Source organism: Trichechus manatus, unplaced genomic scaffold (assembly GCF_000243295.1).
Source record: "Trichechus manatus latirostris isolate Lorelei unplaced genomic scaffold, TriManLat1.0 scaffold00062, whole genome shotgun sequence".
Classification (NCBI taxonomy): Eukaryota; Metazoa; Chordata; class Mammalia; order Sirenia; family Trichechidae; genus Trichechus; species Trichechus manatus.
In genome coordinates this window covers 3,074,393-3,093,148 of record NW_004443998.1, presented here as the reverse complement: position 1 = coordinate 3,093,148, position 18,756 = coordinate 3,074,393, and the positions used below count along the sequence as shown (strand labels likewise).

Here is an 18,756-nt window from a genome sequence, read left to right as displayed (position 1 = left end):
TAATCACCAACTTTATATGGAAAGGAAAGAGGCCCCGGATAAGCAAAGGATTACTGAAGAAAAAGAACAAAGTAGGAGACCTCACACTACCAGATCTCAGAACCTACTATACAGCCACGGTCCTTAAAACAGTCTGGTACTGGTATACTGACAGACTCATAGACTAATGGAACAGAATTGAGAACCCAGATGTAAATCCATCCACCTATGGACAGTTGATCTTCGACAAAGGACCAAAGACCATAAAATGGGGAAGAGACAATCTAGTCAACAAATCTTGCTGGCAAAGCTGGATATCTATCTGTAGAAAAATGAAACAGGACCTATACCTTATACCATACATAAAAACTAACTCAAAGTGGATCGAAGACCTAAATATAAAACCTAAAACTATGAAGATCATGGAGGAAAAATAGAGACAATGCTAGGGGCCCTAATACATGGCATAAATAGAATACCAAACATAACTAAAAATGCACACACCACAGAAGATGAACTAGACAAATGGGACCTCCTAAAAATTAAACACTTATGCTCATGAAAACACTTCACCAAAAGACTAAAAAGACAACCTAGAGTTTGGGGAAAAAAAAATTTTTGGCTATGATATATCTGACAAGGGTCTAATCTCTAAAATTTATAGAAAACTTCAACACTCCAATAATGAAAAGACAAACAATACAATTAAAAAATGGGCAAGGGATGTGAATAGATGTTTCACTCAAGAACACACTCAGCTAACAAACATGAAGGAATGCTCGTGATCATTAGCAGTTAGAGATGCAAATCAAAACTACAATGAGATACCATCTCACCCTGACATAACTTACACTAATAAAAAAAAAAGAAAATAACAAATGTTGGTGAGGTTGTGGAGAGACTGGAACTTTTCTATACTGCTGGTGGGAATGTGAAATGGTACAACCACTAGAGAAAATGGGATGGCGCTTCCTCAAAAAGGTAGAAATAGAAATACCATATGATCCAGCAATCCTACTCCTAGGTATATACCCTAAAGAAATAAGAGCCATAACATGAATAGAACACCTATGTTCATTGCAGAATTATTCACAGTAGCAAAAATATGGAAACAACCTAAGCACTTGTCAACAGATGAATGGATTAACAAACTGTGGTACATACACACAATGGAATACTATGCAACAGGAAAGAACAATGATGCATCCGTGAAAAATTTCACATTAGGGATGAATCTGGAGGACATTATGCTGAATGAAATAAGTCAGTAACAAAAAGACAAATATTGTATGAGACTGCTATTATAAAGTAACAATAAAAGATTTACACACAGTGTTATGGATTGAATTGTGTCCCCCCAAAAAGTGTGTCAACTTGGCTAGGCCATGATTCCCAGTATTGTGTGATTTTCCACCATTTTGTCATCTGATGTGATTTTCCTGTGTGTTGTAAATCCTACCTGTATGATGTTAATGAGGTGGGATTAGTGGCAGTTATGTTGATGAGGCAGGATTCAGTCTACAAGATTAGGTTGTATTTTAAGTCAATCCCAATTGAGATATAAAAGATAGAAGTGAGCAGAGAGAGAGGGGGACCTCATACCACCAAGAAACAAGAGCCAGGAGAATAGCGCATCCTCTTGACCCAGGGTCCTGGGGCTAGAAGTTCCTCCACTGGGGAAAATTGATGACAAGGACCTTCCCCCAGAGCTGACAGAGACAGAAAGCCTTCTCCTGGAGCTGGCACCCTGAATTCGGACTTCTAGCCTCCTAGACTGTGAGAAAATAAATTTCTCTTTGTTAAAGCCATCCACTTGTGGTATTTCTGTTACAGCAGCACTAAATAGCTAAGACATACAGAAAAAAAAGAAGAAGAAAGAAAAAAAAATCTTTGATGGTTACCAGGGACGGGAGGGAGAGTGAGGGAAAATTACCACATAGACAGAAGACACATGTTAATATTGGTGAAGGGAAAGGCAATACACAATGTAGGAGAAGTCAGCACAACATGACCAAAGCAAGAGAGGTCACTGAGACGAATGCAAGAATAAAGCGCAACTACGGAAACCCTGGTGGCATAGTGGTTAAGAGTTCAGCTGCTAACCGAAAGAACGGCAGTTCAAATCCACCAGGTGCTCCTTGGAAACCCTATGGGGCAGTTCTACTCCATCCTATAGGGTTGCTATGAGTCAGAATCAACTCGACAGCAACTGGTTTTGTTTTGTTTTGTTTTTTTGGTTTACGGTAAATACTATAGCATAGACAATCCTGCAACAATAGTATTAACAAACAATAATTTATGAACGGATACATAGATAGATAGATATGCCAAGAGGTGTGAGAGGGTGTAAGGGAGCACACTCACTAGCAGTTACAGGTTTGGTGGTGGCTATTTCTACATACATGACTGTAGGTGCTGCATGTATATTAATACAGACGATAGAGCACACGAGGGAAACCTCTTAGACATAACCAAACACCTCACGGGATGAAGTTCCTAGGCTCGAAGGCAAAGAGTTATAGACTCAGGGGACATCTACATCAATTGGCACAACATAGTTCATAAAGACAATGTTCTGCATCCTATTTTGGTGAGTAGCGTCTGGGGTCTTAAAAGCTTACAAGCGGCTGTCTAAGATACAATGATTGATCTCTTCCTGTCCGGAGCAAAGAAGAGTGAAGAAAACCAAAGACTGCAAGCAAGCAATTACTCAAAAGGACTTATGGACCACGTGAACTACAGCCTACACAACCTGGAGAGCAGAACTAGACGGTGCCTGGCTACTACTGACCACTCCGACTGGGATCACAACAGAGGGTCTCGGATAGAGTGGGAGAAAAATTGTAGAACAAAAAATCAAATTCACACAAAAGATCAGACGTACAGGTCTGATAGAGACTGGAGGAACCCCTGAGACTATGGCCCTAAGACACCCTTCTGACCTGGAACTGAAGCTCTTCCGGGAGACCACCTCCCAGCCAAACAAAAGACAAGCCCATAAAATAAACAATAACACCCGAGAGGAATGTGCTTCTTAGAAAAACCAATTATACAAGATCAAAGGGGCAGTATTTGCCCAAAAGCAAAGATGAGAGGGCAGGAAGGGGTAGAAAATCAGGATGAAAGGAAATGGAGAACCCCCGACAGAAATGGGGAGAGTGCTGACACATTGTGGGGAATGCAGCCAAGGCCATGAACCAATTCATGTACCAACAATTGAAGGGTGATCTAATATGCTCTGTAAACTTTCACCTAATGCACAATAAAGAAAGAAATGCATATGGTTCTGCCTCCAATATTTTCATATGGGTCTGGTACATGGCAGATGCTCAGTTAGTGATGACAATGATTATGATGATGATGACGATGACAGGGATAAGAAGAATCCTAGTAACCACTGAGGAACTATGGGCCAGGCACCGTGCAAAGTACAGATGCTTTATCCACCCTACAATAATGTGCTTCAATATTATTTTCTATCCCTAGTTTTTGGAGACAGCTCACCAATTAGTAGTTTGAATTTTGTATCACAGAGAGAAAGAAATGAGGTGAATGTATCATAATTAACTAGACAGTATTTTCCAGACTATTGCCATTAAGTCAGAAAGGAATTTGGACTCTTGCTGAGAAAATGTTATGTTTTCTTTGCAAAGACTTTCTACTTAAGTTTCAAATCATTTGAGGTCATCTTCTAACTTGTGCCAGAGCACCATGGAAAAGGCAAGGTGACGGACAGGTGTATTTCTTTATTCTGACCATGATTCACAAATGCAGACAGATGGATATCACTGCTTTTAGTTTCGAAGGAAGTGGTGTGCACTGCAAGATTCCAAATAAAAGTTTGGAAAGGGTTTCCCTACAATTCTTCATAGTTGGAGATACCCTCATTTTAGGGGTCTCTGATAATACTGTCAGCTTCTTAGACGGTAGATATGCAACTCATGCTGAACTAAACATTAGTTGTGCTTTTATTTTCCAATACTGGACAGCTGTTATAGCCCATCTTCACTGTAAAACACTCTCCCACTCTGAAAAGTTTCTGATGTTACAAAATATCAAATTACTCTTCCTATAATCTAAGCAGAAAACAAATTCACTATCCAAGTGACATCCTTGTTATTTTTATTTTTTATTTTTTTTGCTTCAAGGGAAAGCGTTCAATATTTCCCAACTAAGTACAATTTTAGCTGTAGGTTTTCTTTTTTTTTTTTTTTGTAGATAGCCTTTCTCGGATTAAGGATGTTGTCTTCTATTGCTAGTTTGCTGAGAGTTTCTATCATAAATGAGTTTTGAATTTTACTAAAGGAGAGATATAAAGTTTTGCTTTTGACATTTAGATCTTTGTTCCACCTAAAGTAATGTGTGTATGCATTGAGATAGACAATTATCCCAGAAATATTTATTGAATATATATCCTCCACTACAAAGATCCCCTGCCATATATGCAATTACCATATATGCAAAGGATTGTTTCTGGACTCTCTATTCTATTTCATGGGCTACCTTCCTGTTCTTGCACCAGTGCCACACTGTCTTAACTACTTTGGCTTTACAATATATTTTGCTATCTGGTAGGGAAATTACCACCTCCCAATCACCACTTTTCTCCTGCAAAATGGCTTTGGCTATGTTTCATTTTATCTTACTTGTAAATTTTAAAACCAGTTTCTCATCTTTCATGGCAAGTTCTGTTGGGATTTAAAAAAAAATTCTTTGAATTTATGGATTAATTTATAGAAAATGAGTATCTCTGTTACATCAAGTCCTCCTATCCATGAACATGGTATATTGCTTCATTTGTTTATATTTTATTTAACTACTTTCAATAAACTTATTATTTTGCCCTCAAAAGTCCACATATTTTCCTCTGGGTGTCTTATATTTTGCTACTTTAAGCAATATTTTTTAAAAACTTTATTGTTGTAAAACATATACAACAAAAACTTGCCATTTTAATCATATTTAAGTGTCTAATTCAGTGACATCAATTACATTCTCCACACTGTGCACTCATTACCACTACCTATTTCAAAAGTTTTTCATTGTCCTGAACAGAAACTCAGTACCCATTAAGCAATAACTCCCTATCCCTCCTCCCACCTGCCCCTGGTAAGCACTAATAAATTTTGTCCCTATGCATTTGCTTATTTCAGATATTTCATATAAGTAGGTTCATACAATATTTGACCTTTTGTTTCTGACTTATTTCACTTAGAATAATGTTTTCAAGGTTCATCTATGCCATACCGTATCAGAACTTCTTTGAATGGCTGAGTAATATTTCCATTGTATGTACCGTATTTTGTTTACCCATTGATCTACTGATGGGCACTTGGGTTGTTTCCACCTTCTGGCTATGGCGAATAATGCTGTAACGGACATTGGTGTATAGGTATCTGTCTTAGTCCCATTTTTTTGAGTTTCACCTAGGAGTGGAATTGCTGGGTCATATGGTAATGCTATGTTTAACTTTTTGAGGAACCACCAAACTATTTTCCACAGTGGCTGCACCATTTTACATTCCCACCAGAAATGGATGAGGGTTCCAATTTCTGCACATTTTTCACCAACACTTGTTATTTTCTCTTTTTCTGATAATACAATCCTGGTGGAGATGAAGTGGTCTCTCATTCTGGTTTTGATTTAAAATTCCCTAATGACTAATGACAGGGCACTGGTTGCGCAGTGGTTAAGAGCTCGGCTGCTAACCAAAAGGTTGGCAGTTTGCATCCACTAGGTGCTCCTTGGAAACCCTATGGGGCAGTTCTACTCTGTCCGATAGGGTCGCTGTGAGTCAGAATTGACTCGTTGGCAACAGGTTTTTTTTTTTTTTCAAAGACTAATGATGTTGAGCGTCTTTTCACGTGCTTATTGGCCATTTGTATACCTTTGAAGAAATACCTATTTAAGTCATTTGTCCACTTTTTTAATTGGACTGTTTGTCCTTCTGTTGTTGAGTTGACGAGTTTAAAAAATATATATCCTAGATATATATTTATTTCAGATATACGTTTATTAAATATTTTCTCCCATTCTGTAGGTTGGTGCTTCAATTTTTTGTTAAAGTCCTTTGATAGACCAAAGTTTTAAATTTGCTGAAATCTAATTTATCAGTGGAGTAATATCAAATAAGTCGAAGGCACAGTCACCCCTGGAACAACCAGGGCTCGCCTGGCCCCATCTAGTCAACTTTTTCGTGAGTGTTTTAAAATACTATTAATTGGTAAAATGGGACAATAACAGGGCTTCTGTGATGGAATTCTTGTGGAAATTAAATGACATAATGGGCATAAAGGGCTTAACACAATATCTGGCACCAAGAAAGCATATAATACATTTTAGTCATTGTAGTTATTAAAACTCAATACTCAGAGATGGCAAAGTTGTCTTTTCCTTCAGTAGTTCAAAGTTTGAGGGGGCACTTCAGAGCAACTGTGGAGTGTTACAGGTCCATCAGTGCTAAAATTTTAAATCTTGAAATATATAGCCCTAGCCTTTTATAGGTCAAATTATCATTCATTTATGATAATGTTCATACTGCCAGATCGAATATACCAAATCATTTGTTTATTTCAGAAAGTGCATTTTTGTGTTTCAAAAGATTTCTTTATCACCAGAAGAGCATTTGAAAAACAAAACAAAACAAAACAAATAGATGAGCTAAGTTCTTGGCAGCTGTAAAGAAACGATTGAATTTTTTTTGCATAAATCATTTACTGGCAAGAATTGCTATTATGGCTGTAAGATGTGTGTTTGCCTGTGGTGTGTATAAGTGTTTGTAATTCTTACATCATCTGTTCCAAAAATGTAGTCAAGGTGGTTAAAAAAGCACAATTGGCTTTCTGGACGTTTAGCAAATTTAATATCACACATAAAGTGAAATTAGCAATTCAATCCTGTTGCCAAAGAGAATGAGATATGAATAACGTCGTCATTGTTGTTAGGTGCCCTTGAGTCGCTTCCAACTCACAGCGACCCTAGTACAAGAAAACGAAACACTGCCCGGTCCTGACCCATCCTCACAATCGTTGTTATGTCTGAGCCCATCATTGCAGCCACTGTGTCAATCCATCTCGTTGAGGGTCTTTCTCTTTTTCACTGACCCTCTACTTTACCAAGCATGATGTCCTTGTCTGGGGACTGGTTCCTCCTGAGAACTTGTCCAAAGTACGTGAGAAGAAATCTCGCCATCCTTGCTTCCAAGGAGCATTCTTGCTGTACTTCTTCCAAGACAAATTTGTTTCTTCTTCTGGCAGTCCGTGGTATATTTACTATTCTTCACCAACGCCACAATTCAAAGGCATCAATTCCCTTTTGGTCTTCCTTATTCATTGTCCAGCTTTCACATGCATAAGAGGTAATTAAAAATACCATGGCTTGGGCCTGGCACATCTTAGTCCTCAAAGTAACATCTTTGATTTTTAACACTTTAAAGACGTCTTTTGCAGCAGATTTGCCCAATGCAATACGCCGTTTGATTTGTTGACTGCTGTTTCTATGGGCGTTGATTGTGGATCCAAATAACAAAATCCTTGACAACTTCCATGTTTTCTCCTTTTACCGTGATGTTGTTTATTGGTCCAGTTGTGAAGATTTTTGTTTCCTTTATGTTGAGGTGTAATCCATACTGAAGGCTGTTGTTTTTGACCTTCATCAGTAAATGCTTCAAGTCTTCTTCACTTTCAGTAAGCAAGGTTGTGTCATCTGCATATTGCAAGTTGTTATTGAGTCTTCCTCCAATTCTGATGCCACGTTCTTCATCATATAGTCCAGCTTTTTCGGATTATTTGCTCAGCATACAGTATGGTGAAAGGATACAACCCTGACATACACCTTTCCTGGCTTTAAACCATGCAGTATCCCCTTGTTCCATTCGAACTACTGCCTCTTGATCTGTGTACAGCTTCCTCATGAGCACAATTAAGTGTTCTGGAATTCCCATTCTTTGCAATGTTATCCATAACTTGTTATGATCCACACAGTTGAATGTCTTTTCATAGTCAATAAAACACAGGTAAACATCTTTCTGGTATTCCCTGAATAATACTCAGTAATATGGTTAATGACAAATCTTTAGAGAGGATAGGTTAAGAGATAAACTTCCCTGACAGTGGCTGGGATTCAGACATATCTGGGCAGGTCTGGAGGACCACGGGGCGAGTGCTCCGAAATCTGGGGTTCGTGGTACTAAGAACCCTCTTTGGGAAGATGTCTAGCACAAAGAGCAAATTCAGGAACACACTGGGAGCCAAGCAACCTGCTCAGGGGGCCTGTTATAGATTGAATTGTGTCTCCCCAAAATACATGTTATAAACAGTAGCTTCTATGCCTGTGGTTATAATCTTATTTGGGAATGAGTTGTCTTTGTCACATTAATGAGACAAGATTAGTGTAGGGTGCGTCTTAAATCAATATCTTCTGAGATATAAGAGATTAAATGAGCAAGTTAGAGAAACAGAGATGGCGGAAGAGAGATGCCAAGCCACATGAAGACTGCCCAGGAGTAGAAGCTCAGAAGATACAAGGACCTTCCTCCAGAGCCGACAGAGAAAGCCTTCCCCTAGAGATGGCACCCTGAGTTCAGACTTCTAGCCACTGTGAAAAAATAAATTTCTATTTGTTAAAGTCACCCATTTGTGATATTTCTGTTACAGCAGCACTAGGTAACTAAGACAGGGCCTCTCTACTCAAGCGTGATCCCGAGGAGAAAGACAGGTGTCCTCCCCCACCCGGCCACAGGCTGACACAGAGCCTGCTGGGCTCAGGGTGGGTGGGAGAGGTGGCCCCAGCACAGCGTGGCTGAGCCAGGAAGTGTGGAGAGAAGAGCCGCAGGGACCTGTAGACTGGTCTGGATACTTTGGGAGGGGGCTACATGTGGGATGCCAGTGGGGACTCTGAGAAATACTTCGTCTGGGGGCACTTTACAGGGGTTGATGCTCACCTTGCACATGTTGGGGGGCTGAGTCAGCAAACTGTGGGCCAAGATACTCATGGACCTTATGCATTTTATGGGTTAGTGAAGACTGGGGATACTTGAATGCCTATCAGAAAATACCTTACATTGTTCTCTGACCCCAAATCCAAGAAGCTTGGTTTCTAATAGATCTGAAACCAAAGGAAAAAGCACAAGACAAGCCTCCTATTTTGAGTGGCGGACTTGATCTTCTTTTTCTTTCAAATGTGGGGACAATTAATAGAGATGTTCTGATTTGAATTTTTATGGTAACATTTAAAAAACTTGTAAATCAGTCCCAAATTATGTCCACGTTTAAAAAATCTTTACATGTTCTCTGATGTATTTTAGCTAACAAAAGGCATTTCTTGCCTTTGGAAAGCAAAGGAAGAAGTCTCCCACCCACCACTGAGAGTAGAGGGTCATGCTCACTCTGTACACACAGATGGGCTCTCCAAGGTCAATGGTTGGACAAGGTGCCAAGAAGTATGGAAAACACAATCCTCTGAACTGAGAAATGTAGAGCTGGAGGGAAGATCCCCCTCCCCAGTTGCCGCTGAGTTGATTCTGACTCCTGGCAACCCCATGTGTATGAGAGTAGAACCGTGCTCCATTTCAATAGCTGTCGTCTTTCAGAGAGGAGCCCTGGTGGTACAGTGGTTAAACACTCAGCTGTTAACTGAAAGGTCAGCAGTTAGAACCCACCAGTTGCTCTTTGGGCATTCCGTATGCAGCAGTTCTACTCTGCCCTGTAGGGTTGCCATGAGTCAGAAAGGACTCACCAACAGTGGGTACTTTTAAGGATCTTTCAGAAGTAGATTGCCAGGACTTTCTTCTACGTTGCCTCTGGGTGGACTTGAATCTCTAACTTTTTGGATAACAGCTGAGCATGCTAATCGTTTGCATACCCAGGAAGGAAGCTTAGAACTCACTTAATGAATCCAAATAATCCATCTGCTAGGTGAAAAGACACAGGTTCAATCAGCCCACGTGACCTTACCCATGTTCACAAGCCAACAAGTGGAAAAGCATAGAATTTAATGTGGCTGTCATTACTCTAGATCTTCCTTTCCACCAACTATAAATGGCTTATAAAGATGCTTTTAAATGCCTCCTAGAACATGTCCCCAAGCTCAGCCTTCCCACTGTACCTTGGAGTATGCTCTTCACTATAGCTTCTGTGTGATCAGCCAGGAAATCCGCCTGGGTAATTGCAGCCAGGGACAGGTAGTTAGACATGTTCCTGCACAGTTCCTTGTTGCCTCTGTGGAGGAATTTCACTGCAATGGGGATGGCCAACGCCATCACAGGGGGCCGGTTGTAATTCTGAAAAAATATAAAAAAGCAACAGATAATAAGTGACTCATTACTTATTCATTCATTCATCCAAAAAATATTTATTGAACTAAGCTCCCAGGGTACAGCTGTGAAAACACAGCTCTGCCCTCTTTACGTCACATTTGGGAACTCTGGGAACTCTTGGTCTTGCTAGGGAGAACTAAAGGCAAACAGCCCTGGTGGCGCAGTGGTTAAGAGCTCAGCTGCTAATCAAAGGGTTGGCAGTTCGAACCCACCAGCCACTCCCTGGAAACCCTATGGGGCAATTCTACTCTGTCCCATAGAGTCACTATGAGTCGGAACCAACCCAGCGGCACCTACCAACAACAACAAAGGCAAACAGGCAGTTAACAACACGGGCTGATGAGGACTTTGAGAGGCGAAATGCAAGCTGCTAAGGGAGCAAAGAAGGAGTACTTGATCCAGTCTTGGGAGTGTCAGGAAGGACTTCCTGGAGGAGGTGATGCTATAGCTGAGACCTAATGGAAGAACAGAAGATGGCTGGGTGGCAGGAAGGTAAGGAGTAGACAGAAGGAAAAGCATGTCTGCAGACACAGAGGTGAGAAAGAGCTCGATGTATTTGGGGAATTGTAAATAACTCCATGTGGCTGGAGCACTACATGTGTGGGCAAACAGGGTTGGGTGTGAGAAAAGGGACCAGAGAGATAAACAGGGGCGTGATTACGGCAGCCTGGCATGCCTTGCTAAGGAGCTTGGGATTGATCTTCCGGGCAACCTGGAGCCAATGATGAGAGGAATAACCCTGTGGATTTGTACTTGAGAAAATAACCAAAGGGATGTTGAACAGGTTACTTTCTGACTGTATTCTAAAAGCTGAAGTTTCAGCTAAGGAAATTAAGAAAAAAATTAATATAAGTAAGACTAAAAACTAAAGGAATTCTGGATCCTAAAGTAATTCTCTTCTTGAATTACTTTGTGATTGAACGTAACTGTCCTGACATATAAAATAGTGTTATCAGTATTTAGTTACCTAATTAGGGGATAATGTTTTGAAAATATAAATTGTTTTATTAAAATTGAAGGGTATATATTCACCTCCTCTGACCATCAACCTCACCTCCTAGAGAGCTTGTAGGGCAAAAGTTGCACAGAGCACCATGTGTTTGGGGGACTGACTTCACATTCTCTCGTTGCGTATAAAAAGGGATTGTTTTCCTCTAACTGTTCATGTGAAAAGTGCTTGTCTTTCCATCCGTGGATTATTCCCCATAGAATCTCCCACCATTCGGAGTCTATAGCAGGTGTTCAACAAACATCTGCCAGATTGCATAACTAATGAAGAAAATGTAAATCTACCGTGGCAGTTGCCACTGGGAACATAATGTAGCGGGAAGGGCATCTGATGGAAAAGCAGGACCTCTGGATTCTAATCTCAGCTCTGCCACCATCTTGCTGGATGTTCATGAAGATGCCATCCAATCTCTCTGGGTCTCAGTTTCTTCACTTATGAAAGTGATTGCTATCATTCTTTCCAGATCAAACAGTCTCTGATGTTATAAAAAAGGACCCTAAGGAAGCCATGACATCAAGTATCTGGCACAGGAAGACTTCCTGGGCTTCTTTGGGGCCACAAACCTTCTTGAAAAGAGGGTCAAGATAGTTACCATCAAAACAGATGTCTAAATTTAAAGTAATCAATGTCTAGGTTTGCCTGTATCAGACTGAGAACATTGATAGCAAACCTAAAATGAAGATAAGAATATTATGACAGAAATTAGTAGTCGTCCACCAACAGGTATTCACCTCTTTCTCCTTTAATAATTGATTTCTTGAGTTTCAGCTGGGATATGGCCACCTAGCTACATTTCCTAGTCTTCTTTGCAACTGGATGTGGCCATGTGCAAAGTTCTGGCCAATGGGATACAAGCGGAAGCAATGAGTTCAACTTCTAGGTTACCATTACCGTGAAGTGGCTTGGCCTCCTCTTCCTTCTCTTTGTTCTCTGCTGGTTGGACTGAGGATATGGTAACAAAGTTTGTAACAGTCATCTTAGACCATGAGTTTGAAACCAGGTGTTGAGTAATGTAGAGAAACAAGATAGGAAAGGAGCGTGGGTACATGATAGTATAGAGCTATCATATCAGCCCTGGATTTATTACCCTTGGATTGTTATATGAGAGACAAACAAAGTTCGACGTTCTGTAATCCACTGTTATAATTAGATCTTTGTCAGAGTAGTTGAGCCTGTATCTTGACTAATGCAATGTAAAGCCAGGAAATTCATTCTTCAACTTTTCCCTGTAGCTAAAAGAGCAGGTTATAACCTTAGATGCAACGAAGTGCAGAATTCCACGTTTAGTAACCTGTAGGATACTTCAAATCTTGCAATAAGGACAAAAGAAAAGATATGAGGGGAAATTGTCAGTGATACCTAGCGTCCTTGAGCAAAATTATGTCATCTTAAAAATAGGATGGTTGGCTCAACTGAATATCCATGTGGGAGAAAAATAGATCTTGACTCCTACATCCAGCATAACAAAAATCAATTTCAGATAGACTGCAGATCTAAATGTGAAAAATAAAACAATAAAATGTATGGAACAAAACACAGCTGAACATCTTGAAGACTCCCCAGTAGGAAAAGATTTTCTTAAACAGAACTGAAAAAGTGTTAACCACAAAGGGGGGGGGGCACTTGATAAAATGGATTGCAATAAAATTAGGAGCTTCTAACCATGAAAAGATATCATAAAAAAAAGTGAAAAGATAATCCAAAGAGTAGGCAAAGATATCTGCAATACCTTTATCTAAGAAAAGAGTACTCGTACCCAGAATATATAAAGAACTCCTCCAACCAAATGGAAAAATGAACAAAGGACTTCAACAGATACTTTACAAAAGAGGATGTTAAATAGCCCCAAACTATGAAAATATGCTGAATTTCATTAATCATTCTTTTTGACAAGGGTTCAAGCATAACAAGGATTGTGAGGATGATGCAGGACGGGGCAGTGTTTCATTCTGTTGTACATAGGGTCAGGTCCTGGCACCACCATTTAAGCCCCTGTATTAGGCAATGCCTGAGGCCACTTCTACCCCTAAATTTTTCTTCTAAGTGAGCTAATTAAGTCTCTTGTGCTTAGCTTTTTTCTCCCAGTCACTAGAAACAAAATTAGACCTGATACATCCTTCTTAATCCATTCCTCAAAAAAGTTCAACATTAGTATGCCTTCTCTCTCTCTCTCTCTCTCTCTGTCTCCCTTCAACACTCTTTGTAAATAAGTGCTATTTACTCATTTAGTTACTTACCAAGTATTTATTTTTGGTTAAAAAAAAATTTTAATGGCAACTATGTATTTTTCTTATTTTTAGTATTATCCAAATTCTTTACCCAAATTTGGAAGCAGCAGTCAAGAAATCAAAGGATGCACTGCACTGGGCAAATCTGCTGCAAAAGACCTCTTGAAAGTGTTGAAAAGCAAAGACGTCACTTTGAGGACTAAGGTGCACCTGACCCAAGCCATGGTGGTTTCAACCACCTCATGCATGCGAAAGCTGGACAATGAATAAGGAAGACTGAAGAAGAATTGATGCATTTGAATTATGGTGTTGGCAAAGAATATTGAATACACCATGGACTGCTAGAAGAATGAACAAATCCATCTTGGAAGAAGTACAACCAGAATGCTGCTTAGAAGCAAGGATGGCGAGACTTCATCTCATGTACTTTGGGCATGTTATCAGGAGTGACAAGTCCCTGGAGAAAGACATCATGCCTGGTAAAGTAGAGGGTCAGCGAAAAAGAGGAAGACCCTTAACGAGATGGAATGACACAGTGGCTGCAACAATGGGCTCAAGCATAACAACGACTGTGAGCATGGCGCAGGACCGGGCAGTGTTTTGTTTTGTTGTTCATAGGGCCGCTATGAGCCGGAACTGACTCAACAGCACTTAACAACAACAAATTTTTATATTTTAATACTTTCAAATCCATTTTCCAGACTCAGGGATCAATCTGACCCACGAACAGGGAAAAGTGATATTTCACAACCTAACTTGGTACCCACCCCACCATCAAATCAGCCATGTTGAAAGCTCTGACCCTCTTCCTTGGTGGCAAGTCACATGCCTGTAGAGCAGTTGCACTCACTAGATCCTATCCTTTGTAGAGTTCCTAACATCACCCGACCATCAAACGTGGCCCACAGCCAGACTTCTCTGATACTTCGTTTTGCCTTTGTCTGGACTGTCTACCCCTCCCTAGTGAATTTAACTGGGCCTGATTGAACTGGGCCATTACCGATGTGATGAGCTATGAGGTCTCTCAGGGGCTGGCCCTCAGCTTTAGAAGTCTGGGCATGCCCTTGGTCAGGCCACACAGAATTGTTTGGAGCCAACTGAGGCTAGTGCACATCAAGGGGTTTCCTCAAGGCGGATGCTTGCCTAGTATGACCAATTAGTCACCCACAGTGAGGACTTCTCCCAGCTCATACCTAGGGCTTTCCTTTCACATTATCTGGACACCAGGGAGACATATTAGTCACCAAAATGTCCACTCATGAGCACAGAATCAGCTCATAGCAAAGGGAGATGCTGAGGGATGTGTTACTAGGCCATGGTGAAACCTGATTAAAAAAACACTCTTGCCCATTGAATGAATACCCATCTGTATGACTGGAACACTCCCGTCCCTCAGGTACAGTCTCCTTCTGGACAGTGCTGGCTAAACATGCCAAAATAATTACCCCATGCTGACCATCCTCTTCTTGTTAACACGCTCTTCAGGCAGGTGGTATTTAGGAATGTCAATTGATTTGTCCATTTTCTCAATTATAATCACATTCTAGCCCCGCTCCCTTGACATTACATTCCCAAACCACCAAACCCATTGCCATCAAGTTGATTTTCACTCACAGAGACCCCATGCACTTAGGTCCCTGGTGGCGCAATCAGTTTACAATTGGTTGCTAACCTGAAAGTTGGCGGTTCGAACCTGCCCAGTGGCACTGCTGAAGAAGGGCCTTGAGATCTACTTCCCTAAAGATTACAACAAAGAAAACCCTATGGAACAGTTCTACTCTGTAACACATGGGGTCACTGCGATGTGACATTCAAGTTGCCTCGATTAGTCTTGGGTGTTTCAGTCTCATTTACTCCATGCTTTGGGTTGCTTCTATGGCCAAGCAAGCTTTCCATTAGGTGTAGTTTTTTGCTAGTTTAACTTTTAAATGGCACAGCCTTGTCCCTTTCATGGCTAATCAAAGCCCCATCTTTGAGGGTAGAACACAATCATGCAATTCTTCTCGGCGTTTCCCACCAAAGCACTCCATGCTCAGTTTTACTTTATGTACTCTGTGTCTTTAACCACAAACAACTCAGCATCAGCAAGGTCCAAGTTGTCCATTAGGGGATTATGTCTCCAAGCACATTTACCTGTAACCTGTGAGAAGCCAAAGGTGTTGGCATTGGGAAGTACAATGTAAGCATTCCCTACTAACTGTGAACCCAGACGAGGCACAGTGAAAGATGAATGGAAATCAGTAATCCAACAACCGATGGTTTTAAACCTATGGTAAACCAGCACTCGCTTGCAAAAACGAAAGAACTGTCTGTCTTAACCAATTTGATCATATTCTTTTTAGAGCAATTTTAGATACTTTAGAGAAAAATGGTGGCCAGTTATTAAAGTCTCTAAAGTGTGAGTCCAAGTGAAGAATATAAAATCCCCAAAAAGTATAATGTCATCGTTAAAAACAAAAAAAAGCAACACTCAGTTTTTCTATTTTCTTTCCACACATGTCATTTGGAAATCTCTCAAACGACAAAAGTGAAAACGTTAAGCGAAAAGCAATCGTTCATATCAGCACCAAGGAATTGCCACCAAACTTGCTCGGTCTGTAGCGTCTAGAGAGTCCCTAGCGTGCATATCTTGAAGCCACTATCACCACTGACCACAACTGGATATGAGGGAGGGACTGGGAGGCAAGGATGAGGCTGGGCAGACGTGGGTCACAGTGGCCTGACAGATGCTGTCCATCCTCCTTCCAATGACTGAGCTTCACTTTCAGGAGCAGCAAAAGGAGTTGTTAGCGCAGTGGGTCTCTAGAATTATCCGGCTCACAGCAATGCTAATAGCACTCATGCAGAGAAACCACTATGGTGATGATCGTGCAAATCAGCCACTTTAACAGCAGTTAGCAGTTGTTCATGCCAGAGCCCACGGCAGACCTTGCTCCTCAGCGCAGACGTGACTGTGTTGGTGTGTGGATCGGCTTACATAGAGATCCGTGCTCAGCGAACAATCACTGAGGTGAAGTGCAGATAAAGACTTGCTCATGGGACGGTTGTGTCTAGCTGTAGCGGTAAAACAAGAGAGCTTTGTTCCTCAGATGCCAAGAATTATGTTTCACAACTAGATTAACAGCAATTTGAGCTTTTGGTGGAGATTTTCCTTATGAAAATGCACTTTGGGAATGTTTCCCAGTGCATTAAAACTGAAAAGAATAAAGCTAAGGAGGAGAGAGAGCTGTGTGAGGTGAGAGCAGCTAAAAAGCTCTTTGGTTCTTAGGCCTCTAAGTCAATGAAGAGCCATAAAAACTGTTAATTGCAAGAAATGTTAAACATCATCTGTTAAAATAGGGTCCCTTGGTTATTCATGCGGAGCCCTGGTGGCTCAGCGGCTAAGAGCTCAGCTACTAATCAAAAGGTCGGCAATTCAAATCCACCAGCCACTCCTTGGAAACCTTATGTGGCAGATCTACTCTGGCCTCTAGGGTCGCTATGAGTCAGAATTGACTCGATGGCAATGGGTTTGGTTTTTGGTTTTGGTTTTGGTTATTCATATAGTATCATTGACCAGACAGTCAAGTTAATTTGGGATTCACATATAAAATGCTTGCATCTTAGCAGCATGGCTATATATAAAAGCTGAATGGCACAACACACCTAAGTTTTCCCAGCATTTTTTTCTGACAGGTAATAAGAGAGCAAGGAGCCCCAGTGGTGCAGCCATTAAAGTACTCGGCTGCTAACCAGGAGGTCGGAGGTTCAAACCCACCAGCTGCTCCACAGGAGAAAGATGTGGCAGTCTGCTTCCGTAAAGATTACAGCCTTGGAAATGCGATGGGGCAGTTCTACTTTGTCTTACAGGGTTGCTGTGAGTGGGGATCCACTCCATGGCATAGCTTTGCTTAACAAGGCAGCAGGTCTCAGGGACCTGGGTGTGTTCCAGTCTCTTCTTCCTTCCTGCCATTTTCTTGTGGGCATGAGCTGAGGAATGAGTACTGGGGCCCACTCTGGAGAGAAGCGTAGCTGCCTAGGAAGCTGGGGGGTCATTCACATCTTCTGAGCTCGCGCGTTCATTCATTCAATAAATAGTATTTGAGCACCAACTATGTGCCAGGCACTGTTCTAGGTGCTGGGGATACAGCAGTGAATGAAACAGACCTTATATTTTGGAGAGAGAGGAGGAAGGCAATAAACAATGGCTATAATAAAAAACTAACTACACAGCTTAGAAAGTGCCGAGCTGTTTTACAGTCTCCTGCAGATGATGATAATGATGATAATAGTTGTAAAACCTAAATGCTTTACAACGATTGGTTCATTTAATCCTCACAACAGCCTCCTGAGACAGCTACTCTCATCATTTTACAAATGAGCAAATTAAGGCCCAGAAAGACTAATTTGCCCAAGGTCACGCAGCAAGTAAACGGTAGAGCTGGGATTGCTTGTTGAATATTAAACTTCTAAGTTAACATAACCAGTCCTGGCTCTTAATGCTGCAAAGGAAATGCTCTCAAAACTGTCTGAGGCACTTTGCATGCAATGCCAGCCGGGGCAGAGTTCGAATCTTCATTTGACATTAACTGGGGAGGAGGAACATGAGAGGACAGAAGCATGGAATTAAGGAGAATGGACAGTGGATCCTTCCCTTTGTAGAGGGGAAATGCACAAATACTTCTGATTTCCAGCAGTTGATTGGAGATTGTTTCTATTCCCTCCGCAAGTCCAGAAAAACCCCTCTGGCTGTCTCTCCTCTTCATACTTAATAAAAAATGAGAGCAGAGATGGGGGAAGAGGTAGAATGCAGAGCTGACTAAGTACATGGCCACGGATCTGTTGAGGGATTTGGTTGGGGAGAGGTGGTATCTGCTGTGACTAGCGGAGTAAGAATGGAATCTGGCTCTCAGTCTTTGTCAGGGTTGGTTGGGCTGTCCGTTCTCTAGAATGTTATTCTAGCACATCAGTTGTGTCAATTTAATTTTCTTCAACTCTCTCCAGCTTTGCATTTATCTAGAACAGCAAAGAATATTGAATATACCATGGCCTGCCGGAAGAACAAACAGGTCTGTCCTGGAAGAAGTACAGCCAGAATGCTCCTTAGAAGCAAGGATGGCGAGACTTCATCTCACGCACTTTGGACACGTTATCAGGAGTGACCAGTCCCTGGAGAAGGACATCATGCTTGGTAAGGTAGAGGGTCAATGAAAAAGAGGAAGACCCTCAAAGAGATGGACACAGTG

The 18,756-nt window shown here is 41.2% G+C and overlaps 1 protein-coding gene across 2 annotated transcripts in view; it reads right to left on the bottom strand.

Annotated features, from left to right (window-relative positions):
* VEPH1 (ventricular zone expressed PH domain containing 1) overlaps window positions 1-18,756 on the bottom strand; it is a 250,983-nt gene that overhangs the window by 206,533 nt on the left and 25,694 nt on the right. For both annotated transcript variants that reach the window (XM_004379163.1, XM_004379164.1), the window contains exon 3: window positions 10,084-10,258. In XM_004379163.1, the coding sequence (XP_004379220.1) occupies window positions 10,084-10,258 (175 nt within the window). The remainder of the gene's footprint in view (window positions 1-10,083; window positions 10,259-18,756) is intronic.